General features: G+C 33.8%; 1 protein-coding gene across 1 annotated transcript; it reads left to right on the top strand.

Moving 5' to 3' along the window:
• The first annotated feature begins 1,904 nt into the window (after window positions 1–1,904).
• Window positions 1,905–16,952, top strand: LOC128169148 (inner nuclear membrane protein Man1-like). The gene is made up of 14 exons (XM_052835311.1): window positions 1,905–2,816; window positions 3,875–3,918; window positions 4,375–4,429; window positions 5,148–5,209; window positions 5,540–5,586; window positions 5,847–5,986; window positions 7,951–8,052; window positions 9,169–9,271; window positions 9,875–9,995; window positions 10,718–10,754; window positions 12,881–12,977; window positions 13,328–13,433; window positions 13,861–13,939; window positions 14,801–16,952. The coding sequence occupies exons 1-14, from the start codon at window positions 1,925–1,927 to the stop codon at window positions 14,950–14,952; spliced, it is 2,037 nt and encodes a 678-aa protein (XP_052691271.1). The 5' UTR covers window positions 1,905–1,924; the 3' UTR covers window positions 14,953–16,952.
• Window positions 16,953–18,797: the final 1,845 nt, after the last annotated feature.

Here is an 18,797-nt window from a genome sequence, read left to right as displayed (position 1 = left end):
CCTGCTGTCCCTGAATATTAAAGTTTTAGGGATTTTGATATACCCCTAACACACACCCTTCGATCGCCAAACCTCGGCAGGATGATGTAATGGGGCTATTTTAAGATCATCATGACTCACCCCAAGTTGCCGCAGCTAATATTGATCTCAAAATCTCGTGTAATCGACCTACGTTTATAGTTTATAAAACCTACGGATTTATTCATTATTTTAAATGTTTCTATAAAAATAATAATTTATGAGGAAACAAAGAAGACACAAAAAAAAAAAATTAAAAATTAAATTTACATACAAAAAATTGAATTAACATGGAGTTGGCCCCCCACTTTTCTGTGACCGTGTAAAAATTGAATAGAAAATAAGGAAATAAACAGTGAAATTGAATTGAAGAGTATACTTGCCCCCCACCCCCCACCCCCACGGATTAGGATTTTTAGGATTTCGGAAAGTAACCTTTTAATTTCCCTTTCTTTTTTTTCAAAAAAAATATTTTCATGAATACACAACAACCATGTTGGCAATTTTTTGAGGATAAAAAAAGCTATTGAGTTTATAAATTTAGAAATATTAATATAGCTTATCAAAAACACACACACAATCGGAATTTTAAAAACTAAAATATAAAATGAACATCTAGCCTAGTTTACAATGAAGTGAAATGTGATGAAACTTAAAAAAAACAATCCAATAAACAGAGTGTTTATGATTCAGAGTTAAAAACGGACAAATATGAGGTGATAGCTAAAAGTTTTGTAGCTGCATGACTGTAGCTCCCGGTCTGAAAAAATTCGTATGGACGACCTGGGAGCTACAGTGCCTCCCAGGTCGTCCATCCGAATTTTTTCAGACCGGGAGCTACAGTCCTGCAGCTAAAGGTTTTGAGGAAACAAACTCAAGGGGAGGGTTTTACCATACGCGCGATTTCTCATACTGTATATGCCTCCCCCCTCCTCCCAGGGCCCTTGATTGGTGAATATCATATACCAGATTATACCGTCCCCTGATTTGACTCAAATAGACATCAATTAAATTATTTTTTTTTAATTTGTTTTTGTGTATTCTTTGTTTGTTTCCTCATAAATTATTATTTTTCAATATCTTCAATATTTTTGAAAAAAAAAAAATATTCTAAACCCTGTGATCCTAAATATCCAAATGATAGCAAAATTAAAGAAAATTTCAAAGTTTTTAAAATGTATTCCTGTCCATGTATTTTTGCAAAATGGTTACATATATCTGATTGACTTTTAAGCTCATCTGAACCGAAGGCTTAAGTGAACTTTTCTGATCAAAATTTGCCCGTTGTCGGTCGTCTTCGTTGTTGTCGCTTTTGACGATTTCATTCTCTTCTCCACAACCACTGGGCCAATTTCAAACAAACTTGACCAAAAAGTATCCCTCGAAAAAGGGCTATCAAGTTTGTTCAAATGAAGGGCCAGGTCTCCTTTAAAGGGAAATACATGTAATTTAGAATTATTCAAAATTTGTTGGTATATTTCAAAAACCTTCTCAAAAACCATTTATCCAGAAAATCTGTAATTTGTGTGGAAAAAAATCTTTAAAAATCTTCTTCTCAAAAAATTGGCCAAAAAATCTTTAATTTACGTCGAAGCATCCTCCGTTAGCATACAAATCAAGATCCCTAGAGGTAGTGTGGGGCCACAATGAGGAAGCATTGAATTTTACATTAGAACAGGGGGAATTAAAATCTCATTCTTTAAAAAACCTAAAAAATCAAAAGTAGCTCAATGTTTAACTTAAGAATATATGAAAAAATCTTTACAAACAAAGTAATCTGCTATAAGTTGTTGGTAGTTTGTATCATGCCTACTGTTTAATATTGGTAAATATTTAGATCCGCTCCTTTGTCACATATACGTCATGCGCAGTGTTTACTTAAAGACTTCCGGTGTAAGCCGCAAATATGGCGGACAAAATTACAGACGAGGAACTTGTGGAAGAGTTAAAAGCTTATGGCGAAGTAGTGAAAGTGCCGATCGATCGAAAAAAGCGGCCAATATTGATAAAAAAGTTGAACCATTTCAAAGCTCGCGACAGACCTGCCAATCAAGGGAAGAAAACGACGCCTTCTCGTGCCCGACCAACAAAAAATATCGAGTTCAGTTCTGCTGAAGAAAGTGAGGAGGAAACTGCGGGGCCGATTAGACGCATGCTCGGGAGACAAAGTACCCAGAAAGGACCGGTGTTATCATACTCTAAAACAGATACCATAGAGATTTCTCCGCCTCGGACGCGCGCCGGAGTTCGTCGTAGCACAAGGAAAAGTGGGGTAGGTGGTACCAACAGTGAGACAGCGGCAGCCCCCAGCGTCCCCCTCAAATCCCTATATCCGGACCTGTCACAAGAGGTGGACGGAGCCAATAATTCCAGGAACTATTCCTTTGATTATCAGAATGAATTCACTGACTCTGACCCCGAGGAAAGTGTCTACGAGGTGGAGAACAAGTCGATGAACACGACTTTCCATTTACAAGACAGTTATGTTGATAATTACGAGTCACCCATAGGTCGCTCTGTAAAACAGCGCCGGTCTATTGGCCGAGGAAAACCAAAGAAAGAGGAAAAGAATACGACATGGTCTGGGTACTCACCCAGCAAGCTGAATAATATCACAGATAATAAGGAGGGACAGGATGAAAACGACGGCCATTTTGATCATTCATACGAACCCCGAGCTTCATTTATATCTACGAGCATTCTGTGTATAGTCATTGGTTTCTTTTTGGTTGTGGGTGCCACGTACATTTACCTACGTCAAGAAACAGGCAGCAGTAACCATGGTAACTCAGAACAGGGTATGTGGATGTTTGCAACTTTTTCAAATAGTTTACTGTAAACGTATTATATTTGGCGTCTACGATATTTGGCGGAAATTAGTTTTTGAACAGGTCCATCACAATCTCCAGATTTAGCTATATAGCTTGAATAAGCTAAATAGCTTTATTAAGCTATTCAGAATAGCTTCATTAAGCTATTTTGTCATACATTTTTCTTAAATGTGTAATTTTTTCAGTATGTATAAAAAATCGCACTTTAGTGCAATGATATTTTTCAACTTTGAACTGTTCTGTTAACAATGCATGTAAAGATTACTCATAAGTTTGCGTCTCCTTAAGAGACTTAGCACTAAAAGTTTTGGGGCAACTGATTCATGACCACACAGTTACTTCTTGAATGAAATATAAAGGAGGTCAGTTATGGTAAACAAGATAATTGATTGGTAATAATTTATCACAATGAGAAGAAATCATACTTATCCACGCCTCATTGCACACAAAGTGGTGAACAGTTACCTAAACAATGGAAATATATTTTTTGCTTAAAAGTGTTAAAAAGCTGCAGTGTTAAAACTATCTTACATTTGGGTCAAGTTTATAATGGTCAGTGGCGCAAATATTATTAGCAAGTTAATTGCGATTTTTCGTCCATTTCTTACAATTAATATTTTCTTCAAAAACTGCATATAAATAGCTTTATTAAGCTATTTTGAATAGCTTTATATAGCTATTTAGCTTATTCAAGCTATATAGCTAAATCTGGAGATTGTGCTGGACCTGTTGAACAAGTTGGCGTAGATTTGAATTAGCGTATTTCTGAACGTGACTATTCTTTTTCATATATGTATTGCATTTAGCGGTGTCCTTAATTTAGCGGATGGTGCAATCCGCCAAAAGCGCTAAATAGAATACACAGCCTAATGTTGTACATTTACAGTACTTTTTTAAAGAAGTTATGTTCGTTGTTTGACAGAATCGATGCTTCATTAACAGTAACATCAGTTTGTTTTAGTATGCTTTAGCTGTCAGTTTATTTATGGTACATTTATGAAAGAATTTATTCTCACTTTTTGTAGGAAAAACAGATGTAGTGTTCCCCATAGGAAAAAACGAATCAAAGGTAATGCTGTGTACGATTATAATCTGGTGAAAAGTAACACTTGGAATTTACTGTAAAACAACTTTTATTTGCAGTGACTTTATTTTGCGATAAACAACTGAAAAACTTGTTTGCAAATTGCAGCAACTAATGTTAGCGATGAAGCCTTATTCAGACCCATGTTGTAACAAACACCATAAGAAAAGGACTGACTTGTAGCGAGAAATAGTCCCAAGGATGAGGTTCTCGTTAACCTTGCAAAAATTTATCGCAAGCGAATAAGAGTTGGTTTACAGTGTCGATTTTCTTTTCTTGTGTAAAGGGTGTTAATTTCACAAATTTTAACCAAATAAAGGGATGGATTTTAATTAGCATTTTATGATGACAGTTTTATTAGATTGGATTTCATTTTCCAGAAATTATAATATGTAAACTTCAGTGGCTAAAGTGTATGAATATAAAGGTTCATTTTTTCAGTGTTCCGAGGCTCTGAAGATAGTACATCAGATTGAAGAATATCTCAGAAATGAAGGTTGGTCTAATTAAGAAATATTGAATAGCTTTGTGAAAATATTAACTTGGATATGGTCTTTGTCATGTTATCAAATCTTGTCAAGTCCAAAGATTTGATCATGTATCAATCAAGTTCATATTCCTGTGAACTTTCAAAGATTGTCATTTATTTCTGTGCGATTGAGAAAATCAGATTATTATGAATTATAGATGTAATTATGTTTTTAATATAGTACTTAATATTGCATTAATTAAACTAAACGCTCAGGTGATGTTCATTGTGACAAAGATATGACCTCTTGACCTGTTAAAAAGTTGACACAGAATTGTTTTTGCCCTTCAGTTTGAACATTCAAGGAAAGGTATTTGCAAATCTAAATATTTTGTGATGAACAGGTTGCCCTTCAGTTTGAACATTCAAGGAAAGGTATTTGCAAATCTAAATATTTTGTGATGAACAGGTTGAAGCAATATATCCAGACCTCAAGAAAAAATTAGCCATCTTTAGAATAGGGGAAAAATATGTAAATCATGTTAAAATTATTTTTTAATGCAAAAGTCTTATAATATCAATGTTTGAAAGATACTAGATGATTTTAGTGGTAATGATTAATTTTTTTCATTTTAATTTCATAATATAAAATTTTTGAAAGAGAATTATTATTTATTTTCTACATCAAACATATTGACATTGTATAACATTCACATTGTCTTATAGCATATATCATTTCTTGCAGGAAATGGTAAAAAAGTACCAAATGAATCTTGGGAAAAAGATATACCAAAAGGCAAAAATTTGGTAAGACACAAGTTATAACTGAACAATTACAAGTAGTGTTTTTATAAATGCTGATTCATGTATTGAGGATGTGAATATGGTGTTGTATCTCAACCAAAAAATTGTCTAACTTCAACATGTTGACATGCGTAAGATGCTAAGAGGAAACACCAAATAGCTCTCAAGGCATTATCATAAGATGTACAGTGCTGCTATATAGAAAGTTGACAAAGATATGATGATTTTCCTGCAATAAGTATCATTATGCAAGGATACAAAACATTGAGGTAATTGAATGAATGAAAGACAATTTCTTTTTGTGGCTTCTATATTGTCAAATATGTTTTTCAGGATGAAGCAAAAGAACTGATAATTCTGAATCCCCAATGGAACATCAGGTACATGTAATAACCAGGAATGGTCACAGCAGAGAGCTGTATATCAGATAATCTGACTCTGGTTGAATTTACAAAAACATATGAGAGGGTCTGATATATAAAAAATGTTTACAATGTTTAATTGTTTAGGTACACATATAATGATCATTTCAGTGAAGTGCACTGTTTAAATCAATATTATTTTGTAAAAGAAGTTTTGTTAACAACATGTTGTAGACTTTTACTGCTGTTTTTCATTCAGTGTTACTCATATATTTTAGAGCTTACGATGAAAAAGGGAATCCAGTGGTTAACAGTTCACAAATAGATTACCTGGAGGCTGATCCCAATCTGGGATTAGTGGCCCGGATCTGGAGATCCCTGGAGAAGATCCTGTATGGATTAGTGCTGCTACTCAGCTGTAAGTTAAAGTGACCTGGATCCTCCAAGCTGGATCCTTTAAGTTCATTTTGAGGAACTAATCCTAAAGCAGAGCAATGCTTTGATAAGGTTTTTCTGTAAAAAAAAAAGTTGGGGGGGGGGGGGATAGGGGAAAAAGGTAACAAAATAAAAGGGAGGGGAAAAAATAACAAAAGAAGGAAGAAAACTTATCTGCTTTTACTTCTGTTCTTGTTTTTAGTAGGGATGGGACGATCCAGCGATGCACCGGTGCATCATGGTATTTATTTTGACGATATTTGGATCGATACATTTACCATTAATACAACGATACCTAAGCGAACGTTTTTTTATTTTCCAAAAATATCCGAGCTTCATATATCGGCTATTTTTAGTCTGCGCGCCTAATATGAAAGTACAAAGATGGCAGAAAACCTCGTAAAGTTGTCAAAACTGTTAGGAAGATAAATCTGGAGTGTGGACAACTTTTGGATTACTTGTTTATGAAAAAGTAGTGTATATGAGACTTAAGTAATTTGTAAATTGTGCAACGCTCATTTTAAATATATCAAAATAACTTTGGACATGCGGTAATACAGAGTTGGGGTCAATTACTTTGAAAAGTAATTAATTACTTTCAAATACATTGACAATTTTATCAATTACTTGCAATTACAATTACATTGATTTTAAAAAATGTAATTAATTACTCTCAATTACTTTGATAAATGTAATTAATTACATTTCAAATACTTTAGTTTATTTTTTTAAATCTTGAGAACATATACATATATTAACAGCATTAAGATATTCAGAGCTTTATGTACGGTTATGTTTTTAAAGGTTGTATAGGTCAGTTCAGATTTCTTAAAATTTCTAGAAAAAATTTCTTGAACATTAAATTCATTAAGTACCATTGCGTTCATTTTTGGTTCTGAATAATATTTTCTCTATAGTGAATTAATTTTTATTCACATATTAAAACTATGTTTATTCAGAAAGTACAACTTTCGGCAGTACAGCATATCGGTATATAAATAATTGCTATAATTCACAAGAATGAGATATTTTGACTCCCTTAAGTCTAAAATCAATGGGGGGTCTTGGGTATTAGAGGAGTTCACACCTCCACAAAATTAGATCTTTACCTATTGCCCTGGGCAGTGTGTTATGCTGTATAAACATATGAAACATTATGGGACATTTAATTTTTGCATAAACAAAAGTCCATGCCAAACATGTATAAAATCTATTTATCATTATAAGACACCTTTTTTATATTTTAAACTTGGAAAAAAAAGTAATTGAGATGTAATTGAAAAGTAATTGAAAATACACAATATTTTTGGAATGTATTTAAATACATTCAATTACTTGTAATTGAAAACAGACTCAATTACAAATTACTTTCAATTACTTTGAAAAATGTAATTAATTACACTCAATTAAAAATTCTTTTTTTCAATTACCCCATCCCTGCGGTAATACATCGACAGATTAATTAAATTTTTAACCCTTTTTCATGTTTTAGTTGCAATGCATCGTGATATGTATCGTATCGCATCTCATGTATCGTGATATGTACCGAATCGGCTAAGTACAGAATCGTCCCAGCCCTAGTTATTAGGTTCTTAAAATAATTGAATTATTGCGGAACCATGAAAATACTTAGGGGAAAGTTTTTGACAGTTTTTTTGATGGGACATAATTTGGTGAATACATTCTTAATTTTTTATGAGTATTAGATTTAGGTCAAACTCATTTGTTATTAAACAATCCATAGTATAACCAATTCCAGGTGTCAATTTAAATTTGTCTTCAAAAAGCTGCAAGAATATATAACTTTGATGACGCTTGTAAATAAGCACATATTTATTTAAAAAACCACATCAATATGCTTTCAAAAATAATTTAAGCAAGGATTGGTAAGTTTTTCATTTAAGTTTTTTGAATTTTTATCTTAATGTTAGCTCAATTTATTAACAGGTGTTGGAGTTATGGTTCTTGCTTTCCTCAGCTGGCGGTATCACCGGAATAGAATGGAGAAGGAACAGAAGTGTGTGTTTGAACTGGTGGAGAAAATCATAGGTCTGTATTATACTGTATGTGGAGAAAATCATAGGTCTGTTTTATACTGTATGTGGAGAAAATCATAGGTCTGTATTATACTGTATGTAGAGAAAATCATAAGTCTGTTTTATACTGTAAGTGGAGAAAATCATAGGTCTGCATTATACTGTATGTGGAGAAAATTTTAGGTCTGAATTATACTGTATGTGGAGAAAATCATAGGTCTGTTTAATACTGTAAGGGGAGAATATCATAGGTCTGTATTATACTGCATGTGGAGAAAATTTTAGGTCTGAATTATACTGTATGTGGAGAAAATCAAAGGTCTGTTTTATACTGTAAGTGGAGAAAATCATAGGTCTGTATTATACTGCATGTGGAGAAAATTATAGGTCTGAATTATACTGTATGTGGAGAAAATCATAGGTCTGAATTATACTGTATGTGGAGAAAATTGTAGGTCTGTATTATACTGTATGTGGAGAAAATTTTAGGTCTGAATTATACTGTATGTGGAGAAAATCATAGGTCTGCATTATACTGTATGTGGAGAAAATTGTAGGTCTGTATTATACTGTATGTGGAGAAAATCATAGATCTGTTTTATACTGTAAGTAGAGAAAATCATAGGTCTGCATTATACTGTAAGTGGAGAAAATCATAGGTCTGTATTATACTGTGTGTGGAGAAAATTATAGGTCTGTATTATACTGTATGATGTCATAGGTCTGTGTTTTTATGATGTTAAAAAAAAGTATAGGTCTGTGTTTGTATGATGTTAAAATTGTTTAAGTCTGTGTTTTATGATATGGAAAAAATCATAGGTCTGTATTATACTGTATGTGGAGAAAATCATAGGTCTGAATTATACTGTATGATATCATAGGTGTATGTTTGTATGAGGTGAATAAAATCATAAGTCTGTGTTTTGATGTGGATGATATCTTAGGTCTGTGTGTGTGGTGTGAAAAAAATCATAAATCTGTGTATGATGTGGATAATATCCAAGCCTTTGTTTGTATAATGTAGATTTCTGATCAGTGTTTTTCTGTTCCTGTAGATTTGTCAATGAAAACTTTGACATACCACAACATTAATACTTTTTGATCCTATTATTATTTTTTATTCCTGTAGATTTGGTCAAGGATAACTACGAGCTTCACCAGGACAACAGTCGACACCCTGAGTTTATCCCAGTGTCTCACGTCCGGGATCAGTTACTACCCCCCAAGCAGAGGTAGGTAGACCATCGCTTCACCACCTCCCCAGGGTAAAACATTTCCTCAACCACCCACCAAGGATAGAACACTCCCTTACACTAGGGTAGAACATTTCCTCACCCCCTAGTCAACTATCGTTTTCTTGCTAATGAGGTTAATTTACACAATCTTGAACTCATAAGACAGAGTTACTTCAACTTCTCTTTATGAGGAAATTCTAATGAAGTTACCGCAATCACAAAACTTCATTTATTCATTTGTGGTTGTCATTTTCAATGTAAGAATTTGCATTAAGAAATTAATTTTTATAATGAAAGTTTAAAATTGTTGTGGACCGACGGTCCAACAGGTCCTGAACCGTTGGTGGACCTTCCCAATTTTTTGTTGACTCGCGCCGCCGGTCTCGCGTTAGTGTCGAACCCTGTAGAATATTTCCTGCCTACCTCCCCAGGGTAGAACATTCCCTCAATCACCTACCACCCCAGGGTAGAACATTCCCATTTCCACCTCCATGGGGTAGAACATTTCCTCACCCAGCTCCAGGCACACACATTGTTTAAATTCGCTCAGTCCGCCTGCTAGATTATGGTGTGGTAAGAAGTTGCGATTTACATTAACAGACAGAAGCTGAGGCCACGCTGGGAGAAGGCAGTCAAGTTTATCGAGGCCAACGAGTCTCGGATTCGGATAGAGAGCCAATCGGTGCAGGGCGAGGAATTCCTTGTCTGGAGGTGGCTTCCGGTCAGTTATCTCTCTCTCTCTCCCTCTCTCTCTCTCTCATTTCTATTGATGTATGAAATATGGTTGGTTTACATTATTTAATTATTATTTAAAGTTACTTAGTACCTATGATTTAATGTCAGGCCAAAATAAAATTATTGTTTGTTTGGAGTTGCCTTCCGTCTCATTGAAATACCATAGCTGATAAAGTTTTATTAAGAAAAAATTAAGAATTTTCTTTTATATATGATTAATTTTTTTTTTACCAATTTTTAATTAGTTAAACTTCAAGTTTAAAAAATTTAAAAAAATCCCTCCTTCCCTCCTGGGTCTAGAAACCTTTAGGCAAAACAAAAATTTTTTTAAGGATGGCCCCACATTATTTAATATTCTAAAGTATATTGTGCAATTTTGGCAATAAAAATTGTTGACTGGTATCTTAGACCGACAATTTTAGTTAATAAAATCAACGATATTATGCACAAAAATTATTGCTCAACAAAAAATGATGAAACCACAGTACTGTATAAAAGCTGTTTTGATTTTGTATTCTTTATTTGTATCTCTGTAGGCCTGATTCAATGATATTGTATTATTTATTTGTATCTCTGTAGGCCTGATTCAATGATATTGTATTATTTATTTGTATCTCTGTAGGCTTGATTCAATGATATTGTATTATTTATGTGTATGTCTGTAGGCCTGATTCAATGATATTGTATTATTTCTTTGTATCTCTGTAGGCCTGCTCCAATGGAGGGAAGTACTGGCAGGGACAAGGTAAGACGGTTTATCAGCACAAATATTAAGAAGGCTGGACGGCCATGGCACCATTTTTACAAAATATTATTCTCCTGAAAAAGAAGAGCTCTATATAAATATATAGCAAAATATTCAAATTTTAAAAGGGGCATGGTCACGATTTTGGTCAAAAATTATTTTTTCGATTTTATAATGTTTACAATGTTTCAGTAAGGCATTTGTTATAGGCAACCAAAATTTGAGTGTCATTTGATGAGTTATTTATAAGCGAGCTTACAATTCTTCGCTATGTAAACAAACTGTTTACATTTTGAATGTTGAAGTGAAAATTCCAGTTTTAGACCTAAAATGAATGTGTTGACCGTTAGATACTGTTTATTTATGCTTAAAATGAATAATCAGATAGACAAACCAGCTTTAAAAAGATTTTTAATGGTACCGTAATGTCGCGTGTATAACACGCACTTTTTTTCAGCCAAAATTTGATCAAAAGTGGGGGGTGCGTGTTATACATAGGACCAAAATTGTACCCCATTTTTTCAAGCCGTGATTCTTGATACCACGGGAGTAGTGACTGCCGATATAACGTGTTATGCAAATTGAATGAGTGTATACTAAATTTACTGCATCAGAAATACCTTATTCTTAATTTTTTTCCCCATGTATTGAAATATTTATCCTCTCTTAACACTATTTCTTGCACCAAACAAGTTTTAATATCGCCAGTGTATTCGCCATTACGTAAGCAGCCACCTGTTGACTCGGCGCGTGGTCAATGTTTGTTTAACAATTTCCGGTGTCAGAAGCATGCACCTCTCTGGTGTCGGACTTCACAGGGTGTTTTCAAGTGCATGTAGATAAGCAATTATTCTGATTTTATTAAACTTAATTACTTTGTGTCCCGTTATGCAGTTAAACGTTATTGCTTTACATAGACACTGCTAAAATTACATCGATCATTTGTACGACTTGATAATGACGATATACGACATACGAACGTTTCTTCACAATGTTTATTTTAACAACAATCATAGGGTTTGACTATAATTAATCAATTAAATAATTTCTGGTTTATGTCTGCAAACATTATTACTTTTAAGCACTAAGCTCGGTTGCCGTTCTTCTCTACGTATGATGATCTTCTACTTCTCCGATGTTGTAAGAAACTCTTTACGAAGTGTCAAATGATATTTGATACCGCCCATGTAAATCGTACCGTCCTTTTTAATTAAAAGTGTAAGAACTTTGACTCTAATATCGCTTAGGCCATGTTCCGATCACGAAATTACAGTAATTACGCTTGGGTTAAAAAATCATCATTAAACATCGATAGTTATTTGGGAAAATGGCGGCCGTCGATTTTCATCGTCTGTGCTATGTTCCGATCTCAAAATTAAAGAAAATTGCGCATGGATTATAAAATTAACATGAAACATCGATAGTTTGGGGGAAAATGGCGGCCGTTGATTTTACCATTTTTTGGGTGCGTGTTATACATAGGACCTGCTGTTTTTTCGCCATTTTTTGGTCAACTTTGGGGGTGCGTATTATACACGAGTGCGTATTATACACGAGACATTACGGTATATTGAACCTATGTAAACAAAAACAGGGCACAAGCCTTGTTTACATGAAGAAGAATTGTAAGCCCTGTATCTTGCTTGAAACTCAACGACAGGCACCCTAATTTCATTTGATCATTAGAAATGCATTCCTAAAGCATTGCAAATAATAAAAACAGGAAAATACAATTTGACTAAAATCGTGACTATGCCCCTTTATATCAAAGCTTAAACTTTATTAAGTCATAGTTTTGAGCTAAACAAATCATATCTAGACATTTTAGGTTGATCTAATGGGTAATTATTTGACCATCAGGCCTCCTTACTGCTGTAATTTATGTACCACACTACAGAGATATTAAATGCTATAATAACTGAAAATAGAATCAGGAATAACAGTGTTGGTATATGTACCTTACTATAGAGCAGCTTAATCAATCAGTATTGTTACTACTGTAATAGTATGTAGCATATCTTAGAAATTCAGAACATTTCATAACCTGAATCATTTCGCAATATATCTACCACATTATATAATTGAAACCAGTTTGCTTTGAACTGATCGTGTCTGTCTGTTTTTAGCATTCGGGGAGAACAATGCCACCTCCGGTAGTGGGGGAAGCCTGCCTTACAGCCCCACCCCCTGCCTCAAAATACGCAACATGTTCGATGCTGAAATGTAAGTCCTCTCTATCTCTTCATTTCTGTTCCTTCTTTTTCCCATCTTTATCTGTCCCCTTCTCTTTCTCTCTGCCTCCCTATTTTGTTTGATTCTTATTTATCTGACTGAAGCAAATGCCATATCTTTCCTTGGTTCTTTGTGTTTCTAATTCCAAGAAACATGAAGTATATTTTATAAGCTTAAAATTTTTGGGCAGATTATCGCTAAATTTAATGTAATTTAATGGAACACCCGAACATGTAATGGGTATTCTGTTTTGCAGTGTATGCAATGGGATATTATTTACTGAATATCTATGTATATTTTTAGTTCTCCATTCAATGTGTTCAGTGGTTATCTATTTGTAGGGAAACAGATGAAGATTGGGAGCTCAATGTACAGGACGCCATCTTGGAGAAGTGTAAAGGAATCAAGGGAATTCTCCATATCTTCGTAGACGCTAACTCTAAAGAGGTACAGCATTAATAGAATGTTAAGATAACAGCTGTGATTGGTTGTTTTCTATTTTACAAGGGTGTGTGTAGATGAAATGTAACAGCATTGATAAGATTAATGTAGTGTGTGAAATGAAGAGGTTATAATGTTTTCCTGTTCTGTTTGACAGAGATGTGTGCCCATGAAGTGTAACAGCTGAACTATTTTTTTTGTTCTTTTTTAGAGGGGTGTGTGTACAAGAGGTATAACAGCTGAAATAAATTTGTGTTCTTTTTGTGTGTCCATGAAATGTAATAACTGAAATAAATATGTTTTCTATTTGACAGGGGTGTGTGTAGATGAGTTTAAACTGCTACATTAAGTCTGTTCTATTGGACAGGGGTGTGGGTAGATTAGTTGTAACAGCTATTTGAACTTATTTTAAAGTTTGTGTTCTGTTTTACAGGGGTGTGTGTACATGAAGTGTAACAGCTGTGAGACGGCCTATCAGGTGTATAAATCCTTACATGGCTGGTGGTTTGATGGTAAGACAAGAACCGAAGGCTGTAATTAAATCTCAGTCTGTTGACTGACATTCAGTTGTTACTCACACTGCACTCAGTGTTATCACACAAAACACTGTACCACGAACCTTGCAAGGGAGCAAAGAGCATACACATAAATATGTTTTGTTTCAATATGAAAATCATTTGGAAAATTCTTTTTTGGTGCTACATTATATAAAATAACAATTACATGATTAGTATTTCACATGCCTTAAAAACATCATTCATCATTTTGTTGAAATAACTGGAATTTTTTTCATAAAATTCATGTAAGTTACAATGTTCTGTGATGACTGGTGGTTTGATGGTAAGACAAGAACCGAAGGCTGTAATTAAATCTCAGTCTGTTGACTGACATTCAGTTGTTACTCACACTGCACTCAGTGTTATCACACAAAACACTGTACCACGAACCTTGCAAGGGAGCAAAGAGCATACACATAAATATGTTTTGTTTCAATATGAAAATCATTTGGAAAATTCTTTTTTGGTGCTACATTATATAAAATAACAATTACATGATTAGTATTTCACATGCCTTAAAAACATCATTCATCATTTTGTTGAAATAACTGGAATTTTTTTCATAAAATTCATGTAAGTTACAATGTTCTGTGATGACTCTCTTGCGTGAAATCCACAACAAAGTACTGCATGTTTAATAGAACTCTCCTGTTCCCAATTTCTTTGTAGACCTTGATCACAGAAAATGACATCTAAATGTCCAAATGCTCAATTTATGAAAGCAATGAAAATTCTAATTGTGTATATTTTGTACATAATTAATGATGGTGGGATACAATCTAAAATACTGTAATAAATTCCTTGAACTTTGTACAGGTCGCCTAGTGACGGTCAAGTATTTACGACTGGAGCTCTACCACAACAAGTTCCCTGAATCTAAACAGGCCCTCAAGTCGCTGCAGCCCTCAACCACTCAGATGACCTCGCTTGCTCGTCCCTATCACCGCTCAACGCTTGAAATGACATAGATAAGCGGTCGACAATTAACGCATCCTCATCGTCTTCAGAGTGCCTTGTAGACTGCGTCAACCGTTCCTTACGTGGTTCTGTGAACAGACTAGTTTATTTGAGTTGTGAGTTTTGATTGGTCTAGGATAGAGACCTGAATGTTGGTTCCTCTGGTCGGCGTGTTATTGTGTCGTTATGATGTGCCATGATGTGTGTGTGTAGAGAATTTGTCAGCATGGAAATTTCTGCTCAGTCACTATACATCTGTTTGATTTCAGAATGTTGGTCATTCTCTTTTTTATTTTGATTGTGAACCAGAGAGACTGTGAAAGAGAGAGAGAGAGAGAGAGAGAGAGAGAGAGAGAGAGAGAGAGAGAGAGAGAGAGAGAAAGAGAGAGAGAGAGAGACTGTGAAAGAGAGAGAGAGAGAGAGAGAGAGAGAGAGAGAGAGTAATACTGTAGGAACTCTGTGTAACGGAGTAAATAACCAATCAACTTCCTATCGAGACAGTTCTCCTAAAATAACGAACTGTATACCATATGCTGAATAAAATTAGGAACTATAATACAGTTGCTTAAAAAAAGAATAAAACGTTAAAATTATATAGAACTTATAGTTATATAATCAAAATTCCCTTTCTCTTTTGCCCATTTTTTGGTAACTTGTATGGCAGTCTTTATTTTTCATTGTTTTTAATATCCTTGTTGCATCATTATGATTTTTACATTATCAGTTGAAGCTGATATTTAACTGATTAACTCAAGAATTGAATGATACGGATTACATTTTCTGTCCTGTTTTAATACAAAAGTAATGAAATACTGGATGAAACGTATAAAGTGACAGGCGCAATATTACTCAGTCCACAACCATCTACATGTATATAAGACCATATAAATTCATTTTTATGTTTTTTTAATTGCTTAGAATTTTTTTTTGTTAAACAAACTATAGTTTACCATAGTACCATTACATTTAAATCTGTGTATATGATTTGATATATACATTGTTGATCTCACTAAGTCAGTCATTTGTAAAAGTTTTAAAACACAAAATCAAACAGCTTAGCTGTAGGTCGTGTATGTGTGAGCATCCTGTCATGAACTCCCATCCTTCTTTCAGTGAACCAAACGCATTTCCTTAACAAGAGTTGTGCCATGGTAGTATTAGTACAGTGTGTGACAGAATCTAATTCCATTTTTGTCAGTAAATTTAGTTCAGTGTATGACATACAGAGTATGACAAAGTCTAGGATCAACTTGTTAACTTTGTACACAATGTGTGATCATAGTTTGGTTTACTTATTTTTTTTCAGTTTTTTTTTCTTACCTCCCAAGTATTATTATATAAATGTGTACATTAAAATCAATGCTTATCAATTTTCACATGAAAAAATATATTAAGGTACATATAAAAAGAGTCATTTAACTTTATTTCATGCCAGTTTTTTGAGATAAATTTACATCAGATTTCTTCATTGTTTGTTATGAATGGTTTTAAAACATGGTAGATGCAGTAAAAGACAATGATGCTTTATTGTTCACAATCTAGGAGATAATGTATTCCACACGACTTTAAGAATGTGATATGGAGTGTATATATAACATGAAGTATGTGACAAATATCATTCAATTTTAATTAACTAATAAACTGATAAAGCTAGATGTAGACATTTTCTGTTAGTACATGGAACAAATCTATGTCAATTAACACTGAAAATCATATTGATTCCGACGGGGATTTGAACCGACAGCGACAATTACCGAGTGTGAATTACTCGTAAATGTCGCAATCTAGGGATTACCCAGCTTTGTGCGAGTGTGTACATGAGAGAGTGCGTTAATTAAATGGCAAGATGAATCATGTTGATGAAGATGTGTTGTGTTAATTAGGTGACAGACAGATAGTGTTTAAAAAGAACAGGTGGAATTTGTTATTATACAAGGCCAAGTGTTATATACCCATTTGTATTAATATATGTACATGTCATATTTTAAGATTAAAACTACATCTATGGTAACTTTTTGTTTTTAATTGTTTATTTTGGCACCATTATATACATGTACATGTATGGTGTAAGTGAATGTCAGACACCCTGTCTTACAGACGTTCATCCCAAAAACGCCCGGCCAGGATGGTTCAGCCCAAAATTTAAGACATAGCGGACCATACATAAAACACCTCAGTCCAATCAAAATTTTATGAATTTTGTATCGTATTTTGAATACCTTTAATGAAATACTGATTTCAAAACAATTAACTATCATCAGATTTCTTCAAGAATAAATCCTCTGATCTTTCAAGAATAAATTGGCAATAATCGAAAAGAAAAAGTGCTAATTATGAAACGAACAATCGCGAGGATACAGTGAATCCCTAATTAGAGTTTACTCTTTTGATTAACTGCTTATGGCAACCAATAACACATACTTAATTAAGTATGTGTTATTGGTTGCCATAAGCAGTTAATTATGAGTAGGCGAGACTGTGAGACAGTAATAAAATTATAATGAAGACATCTGTCTGTCTTGTGAACAAGTACATTTCAACCAAACTAGTAGATTAAGAGCATTCATTAGGGTCCTGCTCTGCGGGTGCCCTACAATCCATCTGAAATCACTTGTCCGGAGCGTATCTTCACTCCCTTTTGCCTAATCTGTCTCATACATCATCCACATAGTTCCTTTGGTTAAAATGTATGCAGTGACCTTGGACTTATTTTCAATGTCGAATGTGAAGGTCATGAAAACTCCTTGCCTAGAGCACGTAATCTCTCCCTTTGCCCCAATCTGGCTCATACTTCAAACACATGGTGCCTTTGATCAATGAGTATGCAATGATCTTGAATAATGTTTGTAGGTCAAGTTTCAAGGTAATATCAGATCACACAAAAGTCCTTTTATTAAGATCATACTGTGGAATCACTTAAATTCGAGAAGGCAAATTTTCGTGGATTGCTTAAATTTTACAGGTTTTTGGGGACGTAATTTTGTGTATTCTCTTATACCAACAGAAGGAACCCTAATTTATTAATTCGTGGAGAATTCGTTGATATGAGGTACCCATGAATTCCACAAAAATTGAGCCGTTACGAAATCTAATGATTCGACAGTATATATACTCATCACTTAGCCCTATTTGGCTAATACTTTACTTAATTACTTTTTATGAATTTTTTGCAATATCATTAATAAAATTTAGCACAATAAACAAAATACAGATAAAAAGTTAAGATTTTTTTAGGAAAAGTTTATTTTAATTTAAACAATTTTTTCATTGCTGGTAGGCAGGCTTGGGGCGAATTACATTGTAAAGTAATGCATTACATTACCATTACTTCATGAATTTGAGCATTAAATCACCATTACCATTACTTGATTTTCTTGAAGTAATGCATTACATTACCATTCAGGGTTGTCTCTAAAAATTGAAGTAGAAGGGAGAAATAAAAAAGTAGAAGGGGATCTGGAGGTCTACCTTATAGCTAGATTGTGTTTGAAATGCAATAAAAGCCGGGTAATTACGTCACTTTAGGCGGGGAAATTCCCCGCCTCCCAGGTCTTAGAGACAACCCTGCCATTACATGAGCAAAGTAATGCATTACCATTGCCATTACATTGTGAAAAGTCATTAAGATTTTAAAGAGTAATTTATTTAAATGCTGAAAAAAAAATTTGGGCAAATGTTTGATATATATAAAATATAAAACTCAATTAAACATATTTCACGTTCAAATTAAATGACTTATACAAGATTGCTGTTGGTTAAAGAATAAAGAGTTTTGCTATTGTAGTTTTTCCAATTAAAAATACAAATCAACCTCCTTAAGCAGACCTTTATGGTTGAATATATTCACTAAAATAAA

The sequence above is a fragment of the Crassostrea angulata genome, unplaced genomic scaffold, assembly GCF_025612915.1.
Source record: "Crassostrea angulata isolate pt1a10 unplaced genomic scaffold, ASM2561291v2 HiC_scaffold_102, whole genome shotgun sequence".
NCBI lineage: Eukaryota > Metazoa > Mollusca > Bivalvia > Ostreida > Ostreidae > Magallana > Magallana angulata.
The sequence above is the reverse complement of the archived record's forward strand: the minus strand, read 5'-3'. Positions and strand labels throughout refer to the sequence as shown.